Raw genomic sequence first — 17,662 nt, 5'->3', positions numbered from 1 at the left:
CCTCTGTTAAGTCTGAAAGAAAGGGCGGTGTCACACCCTGATTGGCCAAGAGGGAAAATGCACCATGCTGTTCTCAATTCGGAAGTCAGTTCCCCACACGATGCTAAACAGATGATCTGAATAACCCTCCACTCAATTCAGAGTCATTGTGAAATTTCTCTCAAATATATTGGGAAAAGGGAAATGACAGCAAGTACCAAAGAATGAGTGACTGCTGCACCATAAAGCTGACTGATGCTGCAAAGCTGTCTTACTGTTTATTCCTTATTTTGGAGATAAAATAAATGAGTTGGATGGGTACGAATTGTAAAAATGTAGACTGAATATTTGTATTTCTACAAACTGAGCAGTAGCTCCCCATACAGTGCAGAAACCAACTGTTTCAATGCGATATCTAATGTAACACTGTAGATTCTCCAGTAGGGGTCCTCCATCTCTCATTTCTGGAAATACATTCAATGTCAAAATGTTGTATCGTCATTACACATGATTTACTAAATAATCATAATTTGTCAATTTTAGGATATTATTACATAGCAATAAACAAAATAGTTTTTTTCATGCCAGTGTTCCAAACATCTGGCCTATCCAACGTATATCTTCCAGTTATACGTATACAGAAAAATACCACATTATAAACTACTTCTTTAAAATAACATATTTTAAATGAACTGTTCACTTAATTAACTGCTACACATCTACAGTTTATCTGGACATAAAGAGCTTTTTTCTCATCTCCCAGGCTTTCTCTAATTAACTAGCTGATCTATATGTTGTGAACAGCCAGCTCAATCTCTGTGCATCATCCACATTTACAAAGTCTAAATATACATGTAGAATGTTTTAGTATTTCATGGGGATCTTTAATAACTGTCATATTGTAGCACCCCGTTGCCACAGAGACCTGGTTCAAAACACCGTAAAGGCATGTACACACAAGAGGTGTTATGAAATATCATTGCTTTTATTGGTACAAATATAACTATGTAATTTAACCGGTGACAGCTGGTTTAGCGGGCAGGAGGAGTCCACAGACCGTGTGCCCAGATCGGGCACAACAAACAACTTAAAGCAAAAGAAACTCAACAAAAGACCAAGGCAGCGTCTCCCCCCCCCTAGAAAAGACATGAAAACAAAAACATAATTAATGACAAACAACTGCCAATAAACAGAAAACAAACCCAAAAGAAACTACCTCAACCCACCGACTGTTCAGCAACCCAGCCAGCCCCACTTGGATTTCACCACGTCAGTTCCACTTGGTTACAATATTCTCCTTGTAAGCATATGACAGGCATGAATGTTTTCTATGGTTGTGAAACTTTCAGGAGTTTTTCACGTTATCTATTAATGTAGTAATGTACACACTTGTGGGAAAAGCAGTGACATGCATGTATATCTCACACTGAAAATGCTGATACGATGGAACAATTATTAAACACATGTTACTTTTCATGGTGTTGTAACGTTGACCAAGAAGAAGAAGAAGAAAACGGGAAAGAGAAGGTCTAGTTTAGTGTATTATCAGGGGCCTCTGGGTCCTCAGGGGCCCCGAAGAACAAAGCAGGAAGTGATGTAAGTGAGAATGATAAAACTGCGGTAATTTTTTCTGTTATGTCACACTGTTTTCTTTCCTGCCCCCCTCATTGCGCTTCCTCACTGATCTGTCAACAGAGAAACGGATTCTTTTACACTGCTGTTACACATTAGCAGGCTGTGACAATGGAAAGTTTGGCAATCATTCATTCGGGTCCAGAGAAATTGAAACTCCAGATCCCATGTTTTGGAAGTTTCAAATCTGATGAAGTTTAATTATGGGTCAATTTTTTGTTCGGATTAAGTAAATGGCTGGAATAATAAAAGATGTTTATTTGAAAACAGTTGAAGAAAACCATATATATTTTAGAAATCTGTACAAACCATTTCTCAACTTTGTCTTCATTGGTAGATGCAAGCTTGGGCTTCTGGTGTGTCGCAAACTGAAAGAAGAAAAAATAAGAATTTGAGGGTCACCATTTGTTACAAAACCTTTGTGGTCGATTGCGAGTTTCAGCCCATCAACCACAAAATCTACAGCACATATCACTGCCACCCATCTTCCACTGAAAGTGATTAGTTCCCTTCCTTCTAGGCTGCCATTGTTTTTAAATGCTTTCAGTACAGTCTGAAAATCAACTTACCAACAGATCAGAGACTTACTCGAGACAGAGAAGTAACAGAATTTGGCCTTACAAAGGTTGGTGTTCGACAGCCAACACTCGAGTCTTAGATGTAGTTTCCTACAAACGCATGAACACGAGGAGTTGTCACACCTGCATTAGTTAGTGCTGAAATGATTTGTTTAATTTTGGTGATTGACAAAAAGCTAATCACCAACAGCTTTCATTATCTCACTGGGTCATACTTGTACATACTCAAATGTGTCACTTTTCTTTGTTCTATTTGGGTTTTGGACTGTTGGTGGGACAAAACAAGCACTTTGGACATTCAATTCGGAAGTGCTAATAAATGACTTATCGAAACAACATTAATTAAACGCTGCTGCTGTTGGGTAATCACACCTGGGCAGCAGGCCATGGCCTCTGCTCACTTATGTTTCATTTGGTTCAGATCATGTGTATTAACCATTATTCAGTTGGACCTGTTTACAGGTGCTCAGCCTGTTGTTGAGATTACAGCCGGTGTGTTATTGTTTTCAGAAAGATAAAGTGTGACAGCCAGGCACGAATGTGCTGCTGCCACGTCCCTGCCAACGTATGTCCTGTCCTCAAAACAAAACACACCCACTGCCTGCACACTTCCTGCGCTGATAATGAGGTGATAAAGGCTGCTCTTGTTTTCATGTTTCACACAGTCTGGCCAAAAAATGCACAACTTTAAAACGTGCACACACTTCGTTGTTCATTTCATCCTCGGCTGTGAACGTGCTTTTCCACTTTTCCCCTCTGCGTAACACAGCTGTGCATTTCAACTAGTGACGGGACATTGTTGGAGCAGAACTGTTCATTGTTTCTGCAGGGAGGGCCTGGTGGAGGTGGATAAGCCAGAATAACAGTTCATGAACATGTTGGACAAGTTAAAGATGGATGGGACAAAGAACGAACAGAGATAATGAGCTGGAAAGCGGGAAGGGAAGGAGGGAAGAAAGGGCTACATCCTCTCCTGACATGGACATGAAGAACAGGACAGGAAGCAGTGCATCGAGAGGTGTTCCTTATTATTAGAAGTGAACTTGTTTGAAGATGTTCAAACACACACCTGAACTTGGTTAAGAGTTTTGAAAGCAAACAATTTAATTTAGCTGGAACAGAAGTGTGTGTGTGTGTGTGTGTGTGTGTGTGTGTGTGTGTGTCCTGTTTCTGAGCACAAGACGACGTCACAACGAGGCGATAAATAAATGCCAGTGAAACCCTTTGAGATTCATCGTTTATATAAACTCTAATAAAGCAGAAAAATACATTAATACCAACTATTCCAACAATATACATCAACCATTCAAACTTTATACATCCATCTGAAATATTTACACACGCTTACATTCAAAAGGTTTGCTCTGAAGTGAAAGCAAAGCAAATAGCCTACTGTGTTGCTTAGCTGTGTTTTAAAAACTGTGGCTCTGTTTAAATTTACATCTTAAAATAGATTTCTACCAACATTAGAGATCCTTTTTAAAATGACATCAAACAAGATTCTTTGCTAAATAAAAAATATCGAAATGTAAACAAAGTTGTGGCCACAGAACAAATAGCTTCTCTTATACAAACAGCTTCATGTCATATATAACTTAAGTGCTCTAAAAATAATTTCAAAATGAAACCAGGAATACTAAAACTACTAAACGCTCCTAGAATGTGGCTGCGTGGCGTTGGTGAGTTGTCTGGGCCCCTGCTGCGTGTCACAGCCCAGGACCTCCAGACGCAGGGCGATGCCATTGATCCAACCCCGCGGGTGGACACGGAGGTAGCGGCCGAACAGAGGAGGCTCAAAAATGATGAGAGCTTCATCGTCTGACTCGTTGTTTCCCGTGAAGATCTGAGGAAAGAAAAAGAAGAAGAGAGAAACAGGAAGTGAATCGATGAACTCATTTTGACACAGAAGACTGTGTGTCACTAACACACTTCAATAGGATTCCTTTGGTGGTTTGTCAGCTCCATAACACAGAGTGACTCATCCACCTGTGTAGCAGTAAGGAAACTGTGCGACAGATTAGGCCTTCTGAATCGATGATTCAGTGAAGGAATACGTGAAATGAGTAACAGGGACCTGGATCATTTTTCGCAGCATCACAGGCCTTCTTTTATTGGTTAACTAGGATGTGTACCTTCTCTCTTTGGGAGCTCTCCTCCAACACACTACTCCAGGAGTGACCATCATGACTGATGGTGACTGAGAACTCGGTCACCATCATTTGGGTAAACACTGATCGTGCTCCTTGGGTTACGACCCCTGTGATGCGTTTTACTTTCCCCAAGTCAACCTGTAGCCACTCGTGAGGGTTGTCGTTCTGGGCAGAAAAGAGCAGAGGAAACATTTCTAGATCGTACAAAGGAAAATATAAGTGTCAAAGAACAAAGGCAAAAAACAGATCTGCAAACAGGAATACCAGGGTCTGTATTTATTCATTTTGTTCTGTTCACTGATTTGATTTTCACAAAGTATATTCACCGTCTCTAAATGAGAACTAAACGAAGATCATGTGATTATGAAATAATATGAGCAGAAATACAAAAGCCAGAAGTGTAATGCATAAAATAAAGGACATCTCATGAAACACAAATAAATAGATACCAGTTTCTGAAAGAGGTAGAAGTAGGCCGAGCAAATGAAAACAAAAAACAGATGTAGGGATGACCAAAGGGAACACCACACCACTTCCTCTCCCACAATACGATTAGGAAACTTATAAACTAGGAAAGAGTTTCTGGCAGTGCATCTTTTTCCACTGACATGATGTAGCTGCACACAGCAAAACCAAATAACATTAACCAACAGTTAATAAGGGGATTTTGTTCCCATTTTAATTCATTTAACCAACATTTGTGATCACTTATGGTTTCAACTGACATACAAAGAAAAGCCCCAACAAACAAAAATGACACAAAGTTAAACCCTATCTTAAATCACAGCTCTCACATTTTTATACAAGGAAAAGTAAATCAAGGTTATCCCATTTCACTCTGTTTCCTGGAACACATTTGCAACAAGTTTTCCGGTTCAGACTGATGTTGAGAACATTGAAAAATGAAGCTACTGTTGGCCATCTGTTTAGGCCATTGCAGCCCTTTCAGGTTGCTATTCTAGATAATAGTTGGCACACAGTGGTTGACCTCCAGCCATGGATCACAAGTGCTACTGATTGGCGTGTGGCCTTTAATAACAGCTCAACAGTTTGACAGAGCGACGATTCACACCACTACGGTTCAGTGCTGCAAAGAGTGGAAATGTTAAGCTGAGGAGGAGGAGGAGGAACTAGAGAACAAAACAATAAGAAGAAAGAAAGAGCAGAGTGAAAGGGTGGTAAGTCTTAAAATCTCTGGTTCCCATCACAATGTGAGAGAGCTAATGACTAATATCAATGACATCATTGCTAAGCGGGGTTGCAACGGAGCACACTTTTGACCCTACCTATCATCAATGCAGACTTGTGAGCTAAGCTAGCTGTTTCCCCCTGCTGTCAGTGTTCATGCTAAGCTAAGCTAAGCGTCTCCTCTGGTTGTAGCTTCATGTTCAGCAGAAAGATACGAGAGTGGTGTCAATCTTTTCATCCAACTCTTGGAAGGAAAGCGATCAAGCGTATTTAACATGAATGTCAAATTATTCCTTTCAGTTACTCTTTAACTAGTGGTATACATTACATTAGACTAATAGACAGCATTTGTGTTACTTGTGTTCACCTTTGGCCTCCAGGCGTTGGCGCTGCCTTCCTGGTGGAGGCGAGCGAGGTCGGGGCTCCAGCTATGCAGCAGAGATGAATAAATCGAGGAAGCACTAAAGCTGGCGTCAGGAATCAGCCTCTTCTGGAGCCCGAGAGGGAGAGAGCAGCCTGGTCACACAGCACAAACACACATATAAGAGTCATTCTCTGCACTTTCATACAGATCTAATGAACTCTGCGATAAATTCAGCTGCTGCCGGTGTAACTCACTGTTGAGATCGCAGCCCAGCAGCTCCAGGCGGAGAGCAGGCTTTTGCACAAAGTTTACCGGCTGAATCCTGACGTAGCGAGCCACAAATGGTGGAGAGAAGAGGTTGTCTCTCACCTTGGAGCTGTCCATGTTGCCATGAAATGCCTAAACCAGAGCCATGCAAACAATTCAGTTTAAACTTCAAGGATCATTGAAACTTGCTCGAGATAGGCAACCCATTACATGTGAACAATGTGTTGCCTTTACTGTATTCATTTTACAATGAAACCGCATGACGTCATGGTTATGCAGCTGCAATTAGAGACCACTAGTGCCTCTTGGTACATGTGATGCTAGTAACAGCAGACGACAAACTTTGTTCTGCCGGTTTCCTTTGTAGGTGGTCCAAGTCTCTTGGTCCAGGCTGTAGGAGATGCGGAAGATTGCGATGTAGTTGTCCCTCAGCTTGGACCTGACTCCCTGCGTCTGCACACCGTGCAACAGGGTGGGCCTCTGAAGGTCAACCTAATAACACACATTACAGCACGTTTCACTGTGTTTCTGTTTTACACGTGGATATTATAAAAAGAATACTCAATTCAGATCTCGCATTCGCACAGTACATACTATAGCATTGCTGTGCAATGGTTAACAGGAGAACGGCTGTATATCTTACTTGTATCCATGACATTTTGTTTCTGCCTATCCAGGCATTGATGAAACCCGACTGCTCCAGCCTCGCCAGCCTCGGCTCCCAGTTACCTGGAAACACGTGTGTAAACACGGTTATAATCCAACTCAGCGTGGGTATTTCCTGGCTTTCAGATTTAATAAAGCTACTTGGTGGCCACAAGACTGGGGCGTTTTCATTCTCAGCACACTGGGTATTTGTGGTAAGCACTTCCTCTCTCTACAAGTATTGACAAATATTGTGGGTCTTACCCTTTTAAATGAAAAACACTGTCTTACCTATGTAATCTGACGCTGTGATCTGGGAATCCTCGATCCTTCCTGATTTCATCCCCAGAGGCAAGACGCATCCTGCATATGAAAATTCCAACTCAATATTGCCTTCCACAAATCCTTTTCTGTGCACTTAACACACTTAACTACATATCTGTTTTCACATTTCTGGAAATGATGAAAAGTGTGACTCTACAGGTTTACTTCAGATATTCAATTTTGCAATATGGGAAGTTCATGAATTAAAAAGCCCCATAAATTACACACAAATGTGGGGAATGGCACTGACATCATTCATACAATGTGATGAATAGTGCACTGACAACATTGTTGGCTTTAAATACAATAAAAGTTCCTTGTGTTTCTTATACAAGTCCAAATGAACCGGACTGTTTGGAGCGATACATTTATCCCGACATTGATGCTAGCATGGCAAAACAAACCCACCTATAGTGAATCCACCATTACTGCTCTGTTTAGCTATAAAATACAGATACCGGTATCTTTCACAGATATGAGCCACTGCGTGTACCTACGTGGATTATAGACCAGTAGTTTAGCCCTCATGCCGGCCAGCTGGTAGTCTCCGATAGTGCACTCCACCAGCCACGTGCCGACTGTGGGGGGTCTCATCTCCACCGTGCCAAACACCCCTGAGTGACATAGAGCAATGCAACACATGAAATAATAGTCAAGAATAAGGCTTTCAGAGTAAACATCTGTTCATGTGTTGCATGTTTTTATGCAACACATGAACAGAGAGTTTGCATGATCGAAGTGTAATGTGTCTCTTTATGTGTGTGTCTGTGTTTACCAGGGAAGAGGTTGAAGACCCCCATACGGTGTTTCTTTTCGGTGTGAACAGTGAAAGGTAAACCGTGGAACTGCACAGCGTGGTACTCTCCATCACTTCCAACATTCAGAAGGTGCCACCTGACGAGCTGGTGCTGGGCGACCAACAGACCAGGAAGTGTCTCTGCCACATAACCGTTTATTGCTATGGAAGAACGCAGGCATTATTTCTGAGATTAAATTACGCTCATTACAACATGACACATCAACAATCAACCATTTTTCTCCACCTGCAAATTTATTGCTGGTGTGGTACCAGGGGTCCTCAGTGTTGGCCTGACAGGGCGGAGCACAGTGCCGCCGCAGGCTCTCCTCCATGTACCAGCTTTTAGTTTCATCAAAGGTGTGGAAGAGGAGGGCGAACTCCTGGACGTCTGGCTGCGTGTTCTGACGCGTCTGGAGAACACCGGATCTACAGATCACCAGTGGACCAATCAGACCTGAATGAAGGTCCTTCACCTGGAACATAGAAAACAAATATAATTTTCTTCTTGTCATGTAACTATAGCTCAAGACTATTAGCATTAATAATTAAAAAATATTTTTTTTTGTGATTGCCATTTGATTTCCGTGCAAGGAAATACATTTTGGATAAGAATTTATACAAATTAATACAGACATACTGTAAACGCTGTATATCTATGGAAGATAAAGTAGGAACAGGCTTAAGGCAAAGACCTATCCAGACCTTATCCACAGTGGAGTAGTAAGCCCCAGTCTTGCAGTCAAATTCAGCGTTGGTTGGTCCTTGTTTGCTGGTTACTCTCCAGGTATATTGCCGTGCCTCCCCAGGGGCCACAGGCTCTCCTGGGACCCCGGGTGGAGCAGAGGAGGCATGGGTTTGGTCGATGCCGGCCCCCTGGCTGCGGTCATAGACCCCCTGAAGGTGAAAGGAGTAAGGCCTGGATGCCTTGTTCTTGAAGACCACCTTGAATAAGACACATTCACCAATAAAAAGTTAGTATTATTTACTAAATCATTCAATACTCTTTTATTTTGCACAGGGACAATATCACTCACTGTGAGGACACCATTAATCTCAGCTCTGATGAAAGGTCCCATGATTCCCAGGTGTTCGTGGGGCTCTGCTCTGCTTACAGGAAGTAGGAAGTCTTTATCGCTGTAGGCCCGAAACACCACCTTCTTATACTCTGGCAGGAACTTCCTCATCCCTCGACGCATCTCTCTAAAAAGAGGAGTTGAATCAATACTGCTGCTTTACACATTGGGATTAGAATGGATAAAAAAAAAGCTTGGGCTGGGAGACAATTCAATAAGCATAAAACCACAAATTGTGCAATTTCACATTTTTGTTTATATACAGATTAAAGATACAGAAAATAACATGCAGGTAGGCACATTTTTTTATTTTCCACAAAACAATGCCTTTAAGGTCCTGCACGGATACCTGGATGAAATATTATTCCTACCTGGGTTTGATGAACTGGTGTGGTTTTCTGATGCCGTAGTCCCAGCTGATCTCCTCAGCAGCTATGTAGTAGACTTTGCGATGGCTGGAGTCTCCGGAGCGCAGGTCCATGTAATCCAAAGCAAGTATATCTGATGTGCTGTTCACCTATGATCAAATTTAGCATTTGCTGCGGTTGAGGGGGTTGTGTTTCGATTTGTGACCGTAGCCAACATATATATATACACTTGATGAATGTACATGAGACATACACACAGAAAATAGTACCTCTTGTTCGTAGTCATCATACTCGAGGGACCGATCAATTCCTGTTGTGACGTTGTTATTAACAGTGTAGTTGTATTTCAGATCAGGCAGATCTGCTGTAAGTCGCTCAGGTTCAGACCGGATGTGGTTTTGTGGGACTATGTTTTGATCCATCTCTTCTGAATTGCTGAGCCCTACAGTTGAGTCCTTCTTGTTCAGCTGTGGATTGCTGTCAAGTAAGATCTCGTTGCCCTCTTCGAGCTTTCCATTCGTCCCATTATTCACACTTGACGCTTCTTTCCTTTCCTCAGCTTTCACCTCGGCACCAGCCTCAGTCCTATCTTTAGCCGCTTCTTCTCCAATCTCAAGCTCAGAGCTTCCATCTTCTGAGGCTCCAGAACTGATATCTACATCTGTCCAGTTGCCGTCTGCTTGTCTCCTGTGCCTGCCACCTCCCTCTACTCCAGGTTCAGTCCCATTCGGAGAAACCGTCCGCTCCCCATCTCTCTCCATTTCCTCCAAGATATCCTGTGGGATTCCTCCCTCTCCTTCTGGTGATGTTTCAGTCACTTCCTTCAGCTGAGATGCTGAATGTTGTTCACCCCCAGTCCCCTCAGTTTGATCAGTTTGATCAACCGTCCGCTCCCCATCTCTCTCCATTTCCTCCAAGATATCCTGTGGGATTCCTCCCTCTCCTTCTGGTGATGTTTCAGTCACTTCCTTCAGCTGAGATGCTGAATGTTGTTCACCACCAGTCCCCTCAGTTTGATCGGAAATGTTTCCTGATTGAGTATTGTTATTAGCGGGGGGTTTCTTACACACTGGAACCAACACTGTGCGATTTTTAGATCTCCTGCCCCTCGGCTGTAGATCTGGCTGATCGATATAGTCAAGGTAATCGACTTCAATCCCGTCACGATCAACTCGGTCTCCATCGTCGCTAAGACGTACGCTGTAGCGGATGCTCATCCCCTTGCTCTTGAGGCTGCCATCATAGGCACTGATCTCCCACTCACCTGGGAGAAGACAATTTATGACTCAAGAGCGACACACAATCCGAGAAGCATGACGCATCAAAACAATATATATTTCTATAAATGCCCACATATCAGCAGTATCCTGATGCGTTGTTGTGCATCAATAAGTCAAGATCTGCAGCTGTCAAATTTCTCAGCATGGAGGCATGTCAGTGCTTCAGGAAAGCAGCATTTTTATGTTTCAGCTACTTCACCGGACTGTATGACACATCTTATGTGTTCAATATATATTTGGTTATAGTCTCTTGGAAATTATTCCGATTATGCTCTTTGTTTTTGTAAGTTTGTTGAAAAGAAATAAGACAAATGGAAATTTGAAAGCTACTGAGGTTGCCAAAGCTCTCTTGGCGAAGCGCTGCACTGCGCTTATATGGTAGTTACCGCTTATTACGCCTCCGGTTTCCTCCCAGGTAAATCACCCTGTCAACACTGTTGCTGTTGTTTGCAATGTTCGTGCTGTTAGCACAGATAGCTGCTAGCCGACAGCTGAGCTGTCATGCTGGCATGTTGAGAGCCATGTGGGAGTAATAGATATACTCCGAATTCCTTTAGTTATTGAGTTATAACTGTACTTGACAGTCGTAATGTGAGAACTGTTATGTTATTACAAAAAGTGTTTTACAAATTCTCTGAAGTAAAAAAAATCAGTTTGGATATTCCTACTTGATTTGGGAATGCTCTAAAATGTGAAGCTAGCACCTGTTAGCAACTGCAGTCAAGCCATAGAAAGATATCTGCAGTACATTACTGCACCTACAGTAGAGTCAGCCAAGCTTACCTTCCAAAGCACAACTAGCCAAAACTTCCAGCTAAAAGGTACTTATATTACGGTGACCTTCAAGTATCAAATTAATGAGTTACTTAAAATTTGGTTACACCCACCAACATTATCCAACAAATAAGACGTCAGTCTCACCCATCAGCTCGGTTTCCATTGGAACGGTTATGGCAGTCATGGGGAAGAGGGTGAGGACGGACTGGTAAAGGCCTTGGTACCGAAAGAGGTTTCCAGTGAAGTAAACAGAGAGGAAGTCACTCTGGGTGCCCACATTGGCCACATGCCAGAAGGCAACGTCCGTTTGAGACAACACAAACTGTCGCCCGCCGAACATGTCACCGTTTATACCTGGAGTTAAAAGGAAGAGTTATTAAATTGATGGTGTGATGAATCAATGTATTATGGGCCGTTCGTACGAATAACAACACTCATACAAATAAGAACAAAACAAAATACAGTAATGCCTGTTTGTGTGGACATAGAGAATGAATAGAAATAATCACTTTAAAGCAGCTATAATACATATTTTAAAAATAATGTATCAAATGACACTGAATTATCTTACTGTAAATGACATTAGAGCTGTAGAATTCAGGGTCTGTGATGTTCCAGGAGGTTTGGCTTGACTTCTGCATGTTTTCGTTGAAGTACCAACTTCTGTTTTCATCAAACACAGCAAATATGAGGCTCCACTCTTTGTCTGGGCCCAACTGCATGCAGCAGTAGATTCAGTGAAAGAGACAGAGGGTGTTATATTATATTAGTGCAGGTGAGAGAGAACACAGCAGGACTTTTTCAAATAATCCATTCAACATTGTGCTATGTCAAGCATGTTTATTATTGTTATAGAGACGTTCTTCTCACCAGACGTCCTCTGGTGTCCATGGTATTGTGTTTGCAGATGAGCAGGGTGCCCACCAGCCCGGAGGCCAAGTCCCTATCTCGGGAGACGGTGCTCTGATACAGCTGGGTCAGACACTGGGGGTCTCCCTCCAAGGGTCCATCATCTAATGTTAGCCTCCAAACGTAGCTAAACGTCCCGTTGGGCGGCACTCCCATGGAGCGCAAGTCCGTCTCTGCAGCTGTTTTAATGTGATGAGATAGATGAAACAGAAAATAAAATGAGAATAAGACCACTAAAGACAAGTAAGAAAACATATTGCACTGAAAACTGTATACATGCAGTTTGTGTTGCCAAAATTACAGATTTTTTGTATATTTGCAAGCTCGCATTGCTGATTGTGATATAAACGATTGATGAGTTTAGTCTGTTGGTTTATGTCTTTGCTTAAGCTTACCATTTGCGGATCTATGCAGTGGACCGATCTTGGTAAGGCCATTGGGGTAGATGTTAAAAGGGCGGCTGGCCAGGTTTCTGAGAGTGATCTGGAGACACAGTTCAAACCAATGGAAGATCATTAGAAAGCCAAAAAAAAAGAGCGCTACATATATGCTTTTGTTTTCATGAACAAAAGACCAAATTTAATATTTTTTTGTCGTCACTCACAAAGATTTGATCGTTGATTTTTCCTTTCAGAAGTGGCCCCAGCAGTGTCGGGGCAGGGTACTTCCTCCGAGTGAAAGATCCATCTGTGTATTCCACATACACAGCCTTTGTATACTTGTAGTCCAGGTGATGGGGAGGTGCAACCAAATGTCCTGACTGCAAGTCACTGATGAGTCAAAGACGACAGAGAAAAGACAATCAATTAAAATCAACTTTCAATCTCTGTTATTCTTCTTCCAGCTCCTCCTCCATCTTTCCTACCTATCTGTGGGTTTGAGACGAAGGGCGTAGTCCCAGGTGACCTCTTCAATGGCGATGTAATGCTCCCAGGTCCTAGGTGGCTGTCCTCCGCTGGCTCTTGCTTGCATTTGTGGCTTCCTAGGCTGAAAGCTTATGGTGTTGAACATATCCTCGCCACTGTCGTCATCGCTGCTGTCCTCGTTATCCTCGTATTTGGCGTGACGCAGGTCGGGTCCCGGCAGAATCACAGGGTCAGGGCATTTGTCCACCGTGAAGAAGGCGTTCATGCCATCTGAGCAGCAGCACACAATAACCACAAGAGTTATCATTTAAATAGAGGAGGTGAAGTACATTTCATTCGAGTGACAGATTGTCCTAAGTCCAGGAGACGTATCTGGTCTTTCTTACCGTGGCGGTGGGCATGTATCTGGCAGCTCATAAGGAAGCGGCCTAAAGTAACAGGTCTCATTTCTGCAGTGATGAACGTCATAGGGGTCATCTCAACGGTGACTTTGCGTTGGGTCAACACCTAAACAATAACAATACAAGTGTCAATGTTAGAGGGAGGGACGGACTGTCAAATTGCCGACGTGGCAATTTAGCTAGATTTAGAGACTTTTGGAGCTAGTGCTGCTATAGCTACTTAAACTGGAAAAGAGTTGGCAACACTGAAACTTTCAAAATCTAGCATACTCTTGCTGGTTTGATTGATCAGATTTTTTGGGGGATTTAGGAGTTTAGGAAATATCTCCTTTACTCTTTAAAATGTGTGAGTGTTTTATGTGAAGACTTGAATTACCTGCAAAGTGTGATCCTGAAACTGAATGGAGTGGATTTCTGGAGCTGTGCCCATCCCAATCAGATGCCAGAACACATGTTTACGACTCTGACACATTGTCAAACCTACACACAGACAGACAGAGAGAGATAGAATTAGCCACATACAGCACAGACACTGATACACTGGGCACAGTGTTAGCAACACTTAACGTTACAACACGACTTCATGGAACAGACTCCCTGTCTACAGCCGGTCTGGTTCATTACCGGGTAACGTAGAGTTGACATATCCATTGATGGTGTGGTATTCCTTTCTGCCGATGCTTTTCTTGAACTTCTCTCTGCTCTTCCTCTCTCCTATCTCTCCATACCAGCTCTTGGTCTCATCAAACACTGCAAACAGCAGGACAAACGCCGGGTTTCTCCTCTGGCCATCATCTTTGAAGGCACCTGGGAAGAAAAAAAAACACACATACACAAAATACATGTGATTCAAGATGTGATACTATGCTTGCAATGCTACGGAGCAATTTAAAATACAAGAGCGTCTTCATCTTATTATCTAATATTCCTTTTCCTCTACATTTTTGTTTACTTTTCTATACATTCGGATAAATCCGTGCTCATTGCGAGCGTCTCTATTCAGTGCAGGAATGAAGATGTTGATCTGTTGGTCGATTGGTCCACCACTTTGTTCTAGACTGAAACATCCCAACAATTATTGGAGGGATTGCCGTAGAATTTTGTACAGATAATCAAGGTGCCCACTGGGTGAATTTCAATGCCCCTCACTTTTCCTTTAGCACCAGCATGAGGATCACATTTGTAGTTTTAAATTAAATGTCTCAGCAAATACAGAATATGTATTATTGATTTTTTTTAATTTGTCAAATACTTTGGTTTTTGACACTAATAAGAGAGCTTTAAAGAACAATAAATTACATAAAGACAAAAGACATGACAAGAGGTAATGCATGTTTGTAGGTGTGATTAGATGCTGTGTTTGTACCCTTTGCCCGACCACACACTGACTTGTTTTGCAGATGAGCAAGGCACCGATGAGTCCTGAGTTCATATCTCGGACTGTGTCCACCTGGGATGAGTAGGAGTAGGTGAGGCACTCTGGGTCACTGGTAGTGGGACCGTCTTCAGGGCTGATGTCCCACACGTACTTATAGTAGCCTCCAGGAGAGACGGCATCATCCTCCTTCTCATGGCCTGCTGTGGAGTCATCATAGCCGGCTCCTGGAAACAAAGACGCCGCATGACTCCTCTGATTGTATTCAGCAGTAGAGGAGGGTCGAGGCAGGAAAACGGGTGGCGCAAGAATGCAAGTAATCTGGTCTAATTTTTATACTATACAGCACAAAAAATGTCCTATAATGACATTGCAGGAGCACAACAAATAAATAAAGTAACATAATGTTTTAAAACAATTATGTTTTGGGAACTTTCCCTATAAAAAAACATACTGTCAGGAATAAAAGTGAAAGTAACAATGTACACTGCTGTAAAAACATATCAAGAGGATTCACTGACAGACACACACACACACACACACACACACACACACACACACACACACACACACACACACACACACACACACACACACACACACACACACACACACACACACACACACACACTTTTCTTCGCTGTTGATATCACACGCTGGTGCGATTAGATGAGACGCCTCATTCCTGTATGCGACAGGTGCAGCCTTTCAGATTATGATGAACTCCATTATGATAATCTACCCTGTGACAGGAAGACCTGAGCTGTTTACAAGAACTGGCTGCTTTGGATCTACAGCAGCATTAGGACATACGCCAATGGCTTCTGTGAAGGGTATTAACCTTCGAAAGCTGCTCTGATCAGGGATCATTCATTATTTCCTTTGCAGTTGGGTATTGTAATTCAAAGGCACCTAACATTAGTCATCAGGCTGTAAGACTGGCCGTTTGGCTCAAACATGCAGCAAGAAATTTGCACAACCAAGATAATGACCGTTGCTCGCTGTAATTTCCCAAGAATGAGGAGTCAACTTTGTTTTTTAATCTCTTAATGAAGTCACACTGTTTGCCTCTGATATCATTCTGGTCAGTAGGAATTTGACATTTACATCATTGCCTTTTCTGTGGATCTTTCTCCTTCTTGACCCCAAAATTATTTCAGACAGACAACAATCAATTTTTCCTGAAAACCGTAAAAGTAGGATTGGACCAGTAAGTGTTTTGCCATTGACTCATCTAAGCTGTAACATGGACTTCACATTCACAAAGTGATTATGAGTCAAAATGCTGAGTCAAAAAAATGAAGTGTGCTGCTGCTGACTAATGTTAAGCACGTGCATGAGAGAAAGTAAAAAAGCAGATCCCTCCATTTAGTTTCCTACCTTCAGACTGTTTCCAGTAGGTGATCCCCACAGGGCTGATACTGTAGGACTGAGAGGCCAGGTTTTTAAAGTGGATCAGCAACATCTCACCAGCCTGAGCAACAATCACTGGGCCTTGAATACCTGCAGTAACAAGGACACAACATTCTTAAAGAAGTCATACATATGATCAAGACAAAAGGTACACGCTCCGAAACAGAACTGTTCGTTCTTTGTGTTGAAAAGTCAGGCAAACGCTATATTTGTCCACAACATCAGTATTCAAATCACATTCTTGACTGTAAAACTACTAAATTTGACTTTTTACTTTCCGTTTCAGGTTCTGGACATTATTTAGTTTGTTTTATTTATTAAATTAATAGAGCAGTAGGCTATTAAACATCAATGAAAATTATGATTAAATAACCTAATGAAATATTTGATTGAGAATTTTAAAAGAGACCTACCTGTCCATGCTGGCCTTAGTTTGGGGACAGTGTATGTAGAATCTGTATACTCTCTGTAAACTGCCTTGACGTATTTTTGAGGAATATCTCTGGATCTCCTTTTAGAAAAAAAGAAGAAGAAAATCAATGGAACCAAACAAAACAAATAATAACAAAATAAACACTAAACAGCCGCCCTCTAAATCAATTGTTACCATCTTTATTAATTGTATATGTTTTACTTTCTAAAACACGAGCTTGTATTGGAAGCATGCAAGCCTAATTGTACTTTCTATACTTTTCTATTCTACTAAACCAGCGTTTGGAAACTGTCTGAGGCCTGAATGACATATCAAGAGTGGGTAGTTTGAATTAAACAAAGAAATATTCACCTTTGGTAGGACGCTGGGTCAACATCGTCCAGGTAGACGTAGTCCCAACCGATTTCTACAGCTGCTATGTAATACCCTTTTACAGCAGCGGACTGCTGCTCTGCTCCTCCGGCGGAGAAGCAGAGCAGCAGCAGAAGTGTTGCGGTTCTCATCGCGGTCAGCTCCATGTCCAGGGTCAAAGACTGCACCGGCCGGCTCTGCTGCTTCCCCTGTGGGCTGAAACATTTAAAGGATGGGGGTGGTGGGGGTGGGGAGAGGAGTAACAGGGTAGCTGAAGTTGCACGTGGGGGCGTGTGTGGTGGGTGAAATGCGCACGCTCTGCTAGGATAAGATCAGGTTAAGTTGTATTGCCCAGTGGGAGACATTTTTCTTGGACACACCGTGCTGCTGCACAATGAACTCGTAAAATACAGTTAACTCATGGGAAAAAAAGCACAAATACCTACAATGATGGCTCATCAAGTAGCATAATATACATATTAATAACACA

The 17,662-nt window shown here is 42.3% G+C and overlaps 1 protein-coding gene across 1 annotated transcript; it reads right to left on the bottom strand.

Annotated features, from left to right (window-relative positions):
* Positions 1 to 3,493: 3,493 nt before the first annotated feature.
* f8 (coagulation factor VIII, procoagulant component) lies at positions 3,494 to 17,339 on the bottom strand (the record flags this gene model as incomplete). The annotated part of the gene is made up of 28 exons (XM_079167531.1): positions 3,494 to 4,032; positions 4,322 to 4,504; positions 5,895 to 6,043; positions 6,146 to 6,290; positions 6,501 to 6,650; positions 6,802 to 6,887; positions 7,095 to 7,166; positions 7,625 to 7,741; positions 7,903 to 8,085; positions 8,171 to 8,399; positions 8,629 to 8,868; positions 8,961 to 9,126; positions 9,371 to 9,516; positions 9,637 to 10,202; positions 10,365 to 10,631; positions 11,569 to 11,778; positions 11,996 to 12,140; positions 12,295 to 12,512; positions 12,729 to 12,816; positions 12,938 to 13,103; positions 13,199 to 13,469; positions 13,586 to 13,706; positions 13,977 to 14,080; positions 14,225 to 14,407; positions 14,990 to 15,202; positions 16,356 to 16,478; positions 16,802 to 16,899; positions 17,173 to 17,339. The coding sequence occupies 28 exons, from the start codon at positions 17,337 to 17,339 to the stop codon at positions 3,835 to 3,837; spliced, it is 5,004 nt and encodes a 1,667-aa protein (XP_079023657.1). The 3' UTR covers positions 3,494 to 3,834.
* Positions 17,340 to 17,662: the final 323 nt, after the last annotated feature.

The sequence above is a fragment of the Pholis gunnellus genome (genome assembly GCF_910591455.1).
Source record: "Pholis gunnellus genome assembly, chromosome: 10".
Classification (NCBI taxonomy): domain Eukaryota; kingdom Metazoa; phylum Chordata; class Actinopteri; order Perciformes; family Pholidae; genus Pholis; species Pholis gunnellus.
Note: the sequence above shows the minus strand (reverse complement) of the source record. Positions and strands in the feature narration are given on the sequence as shown.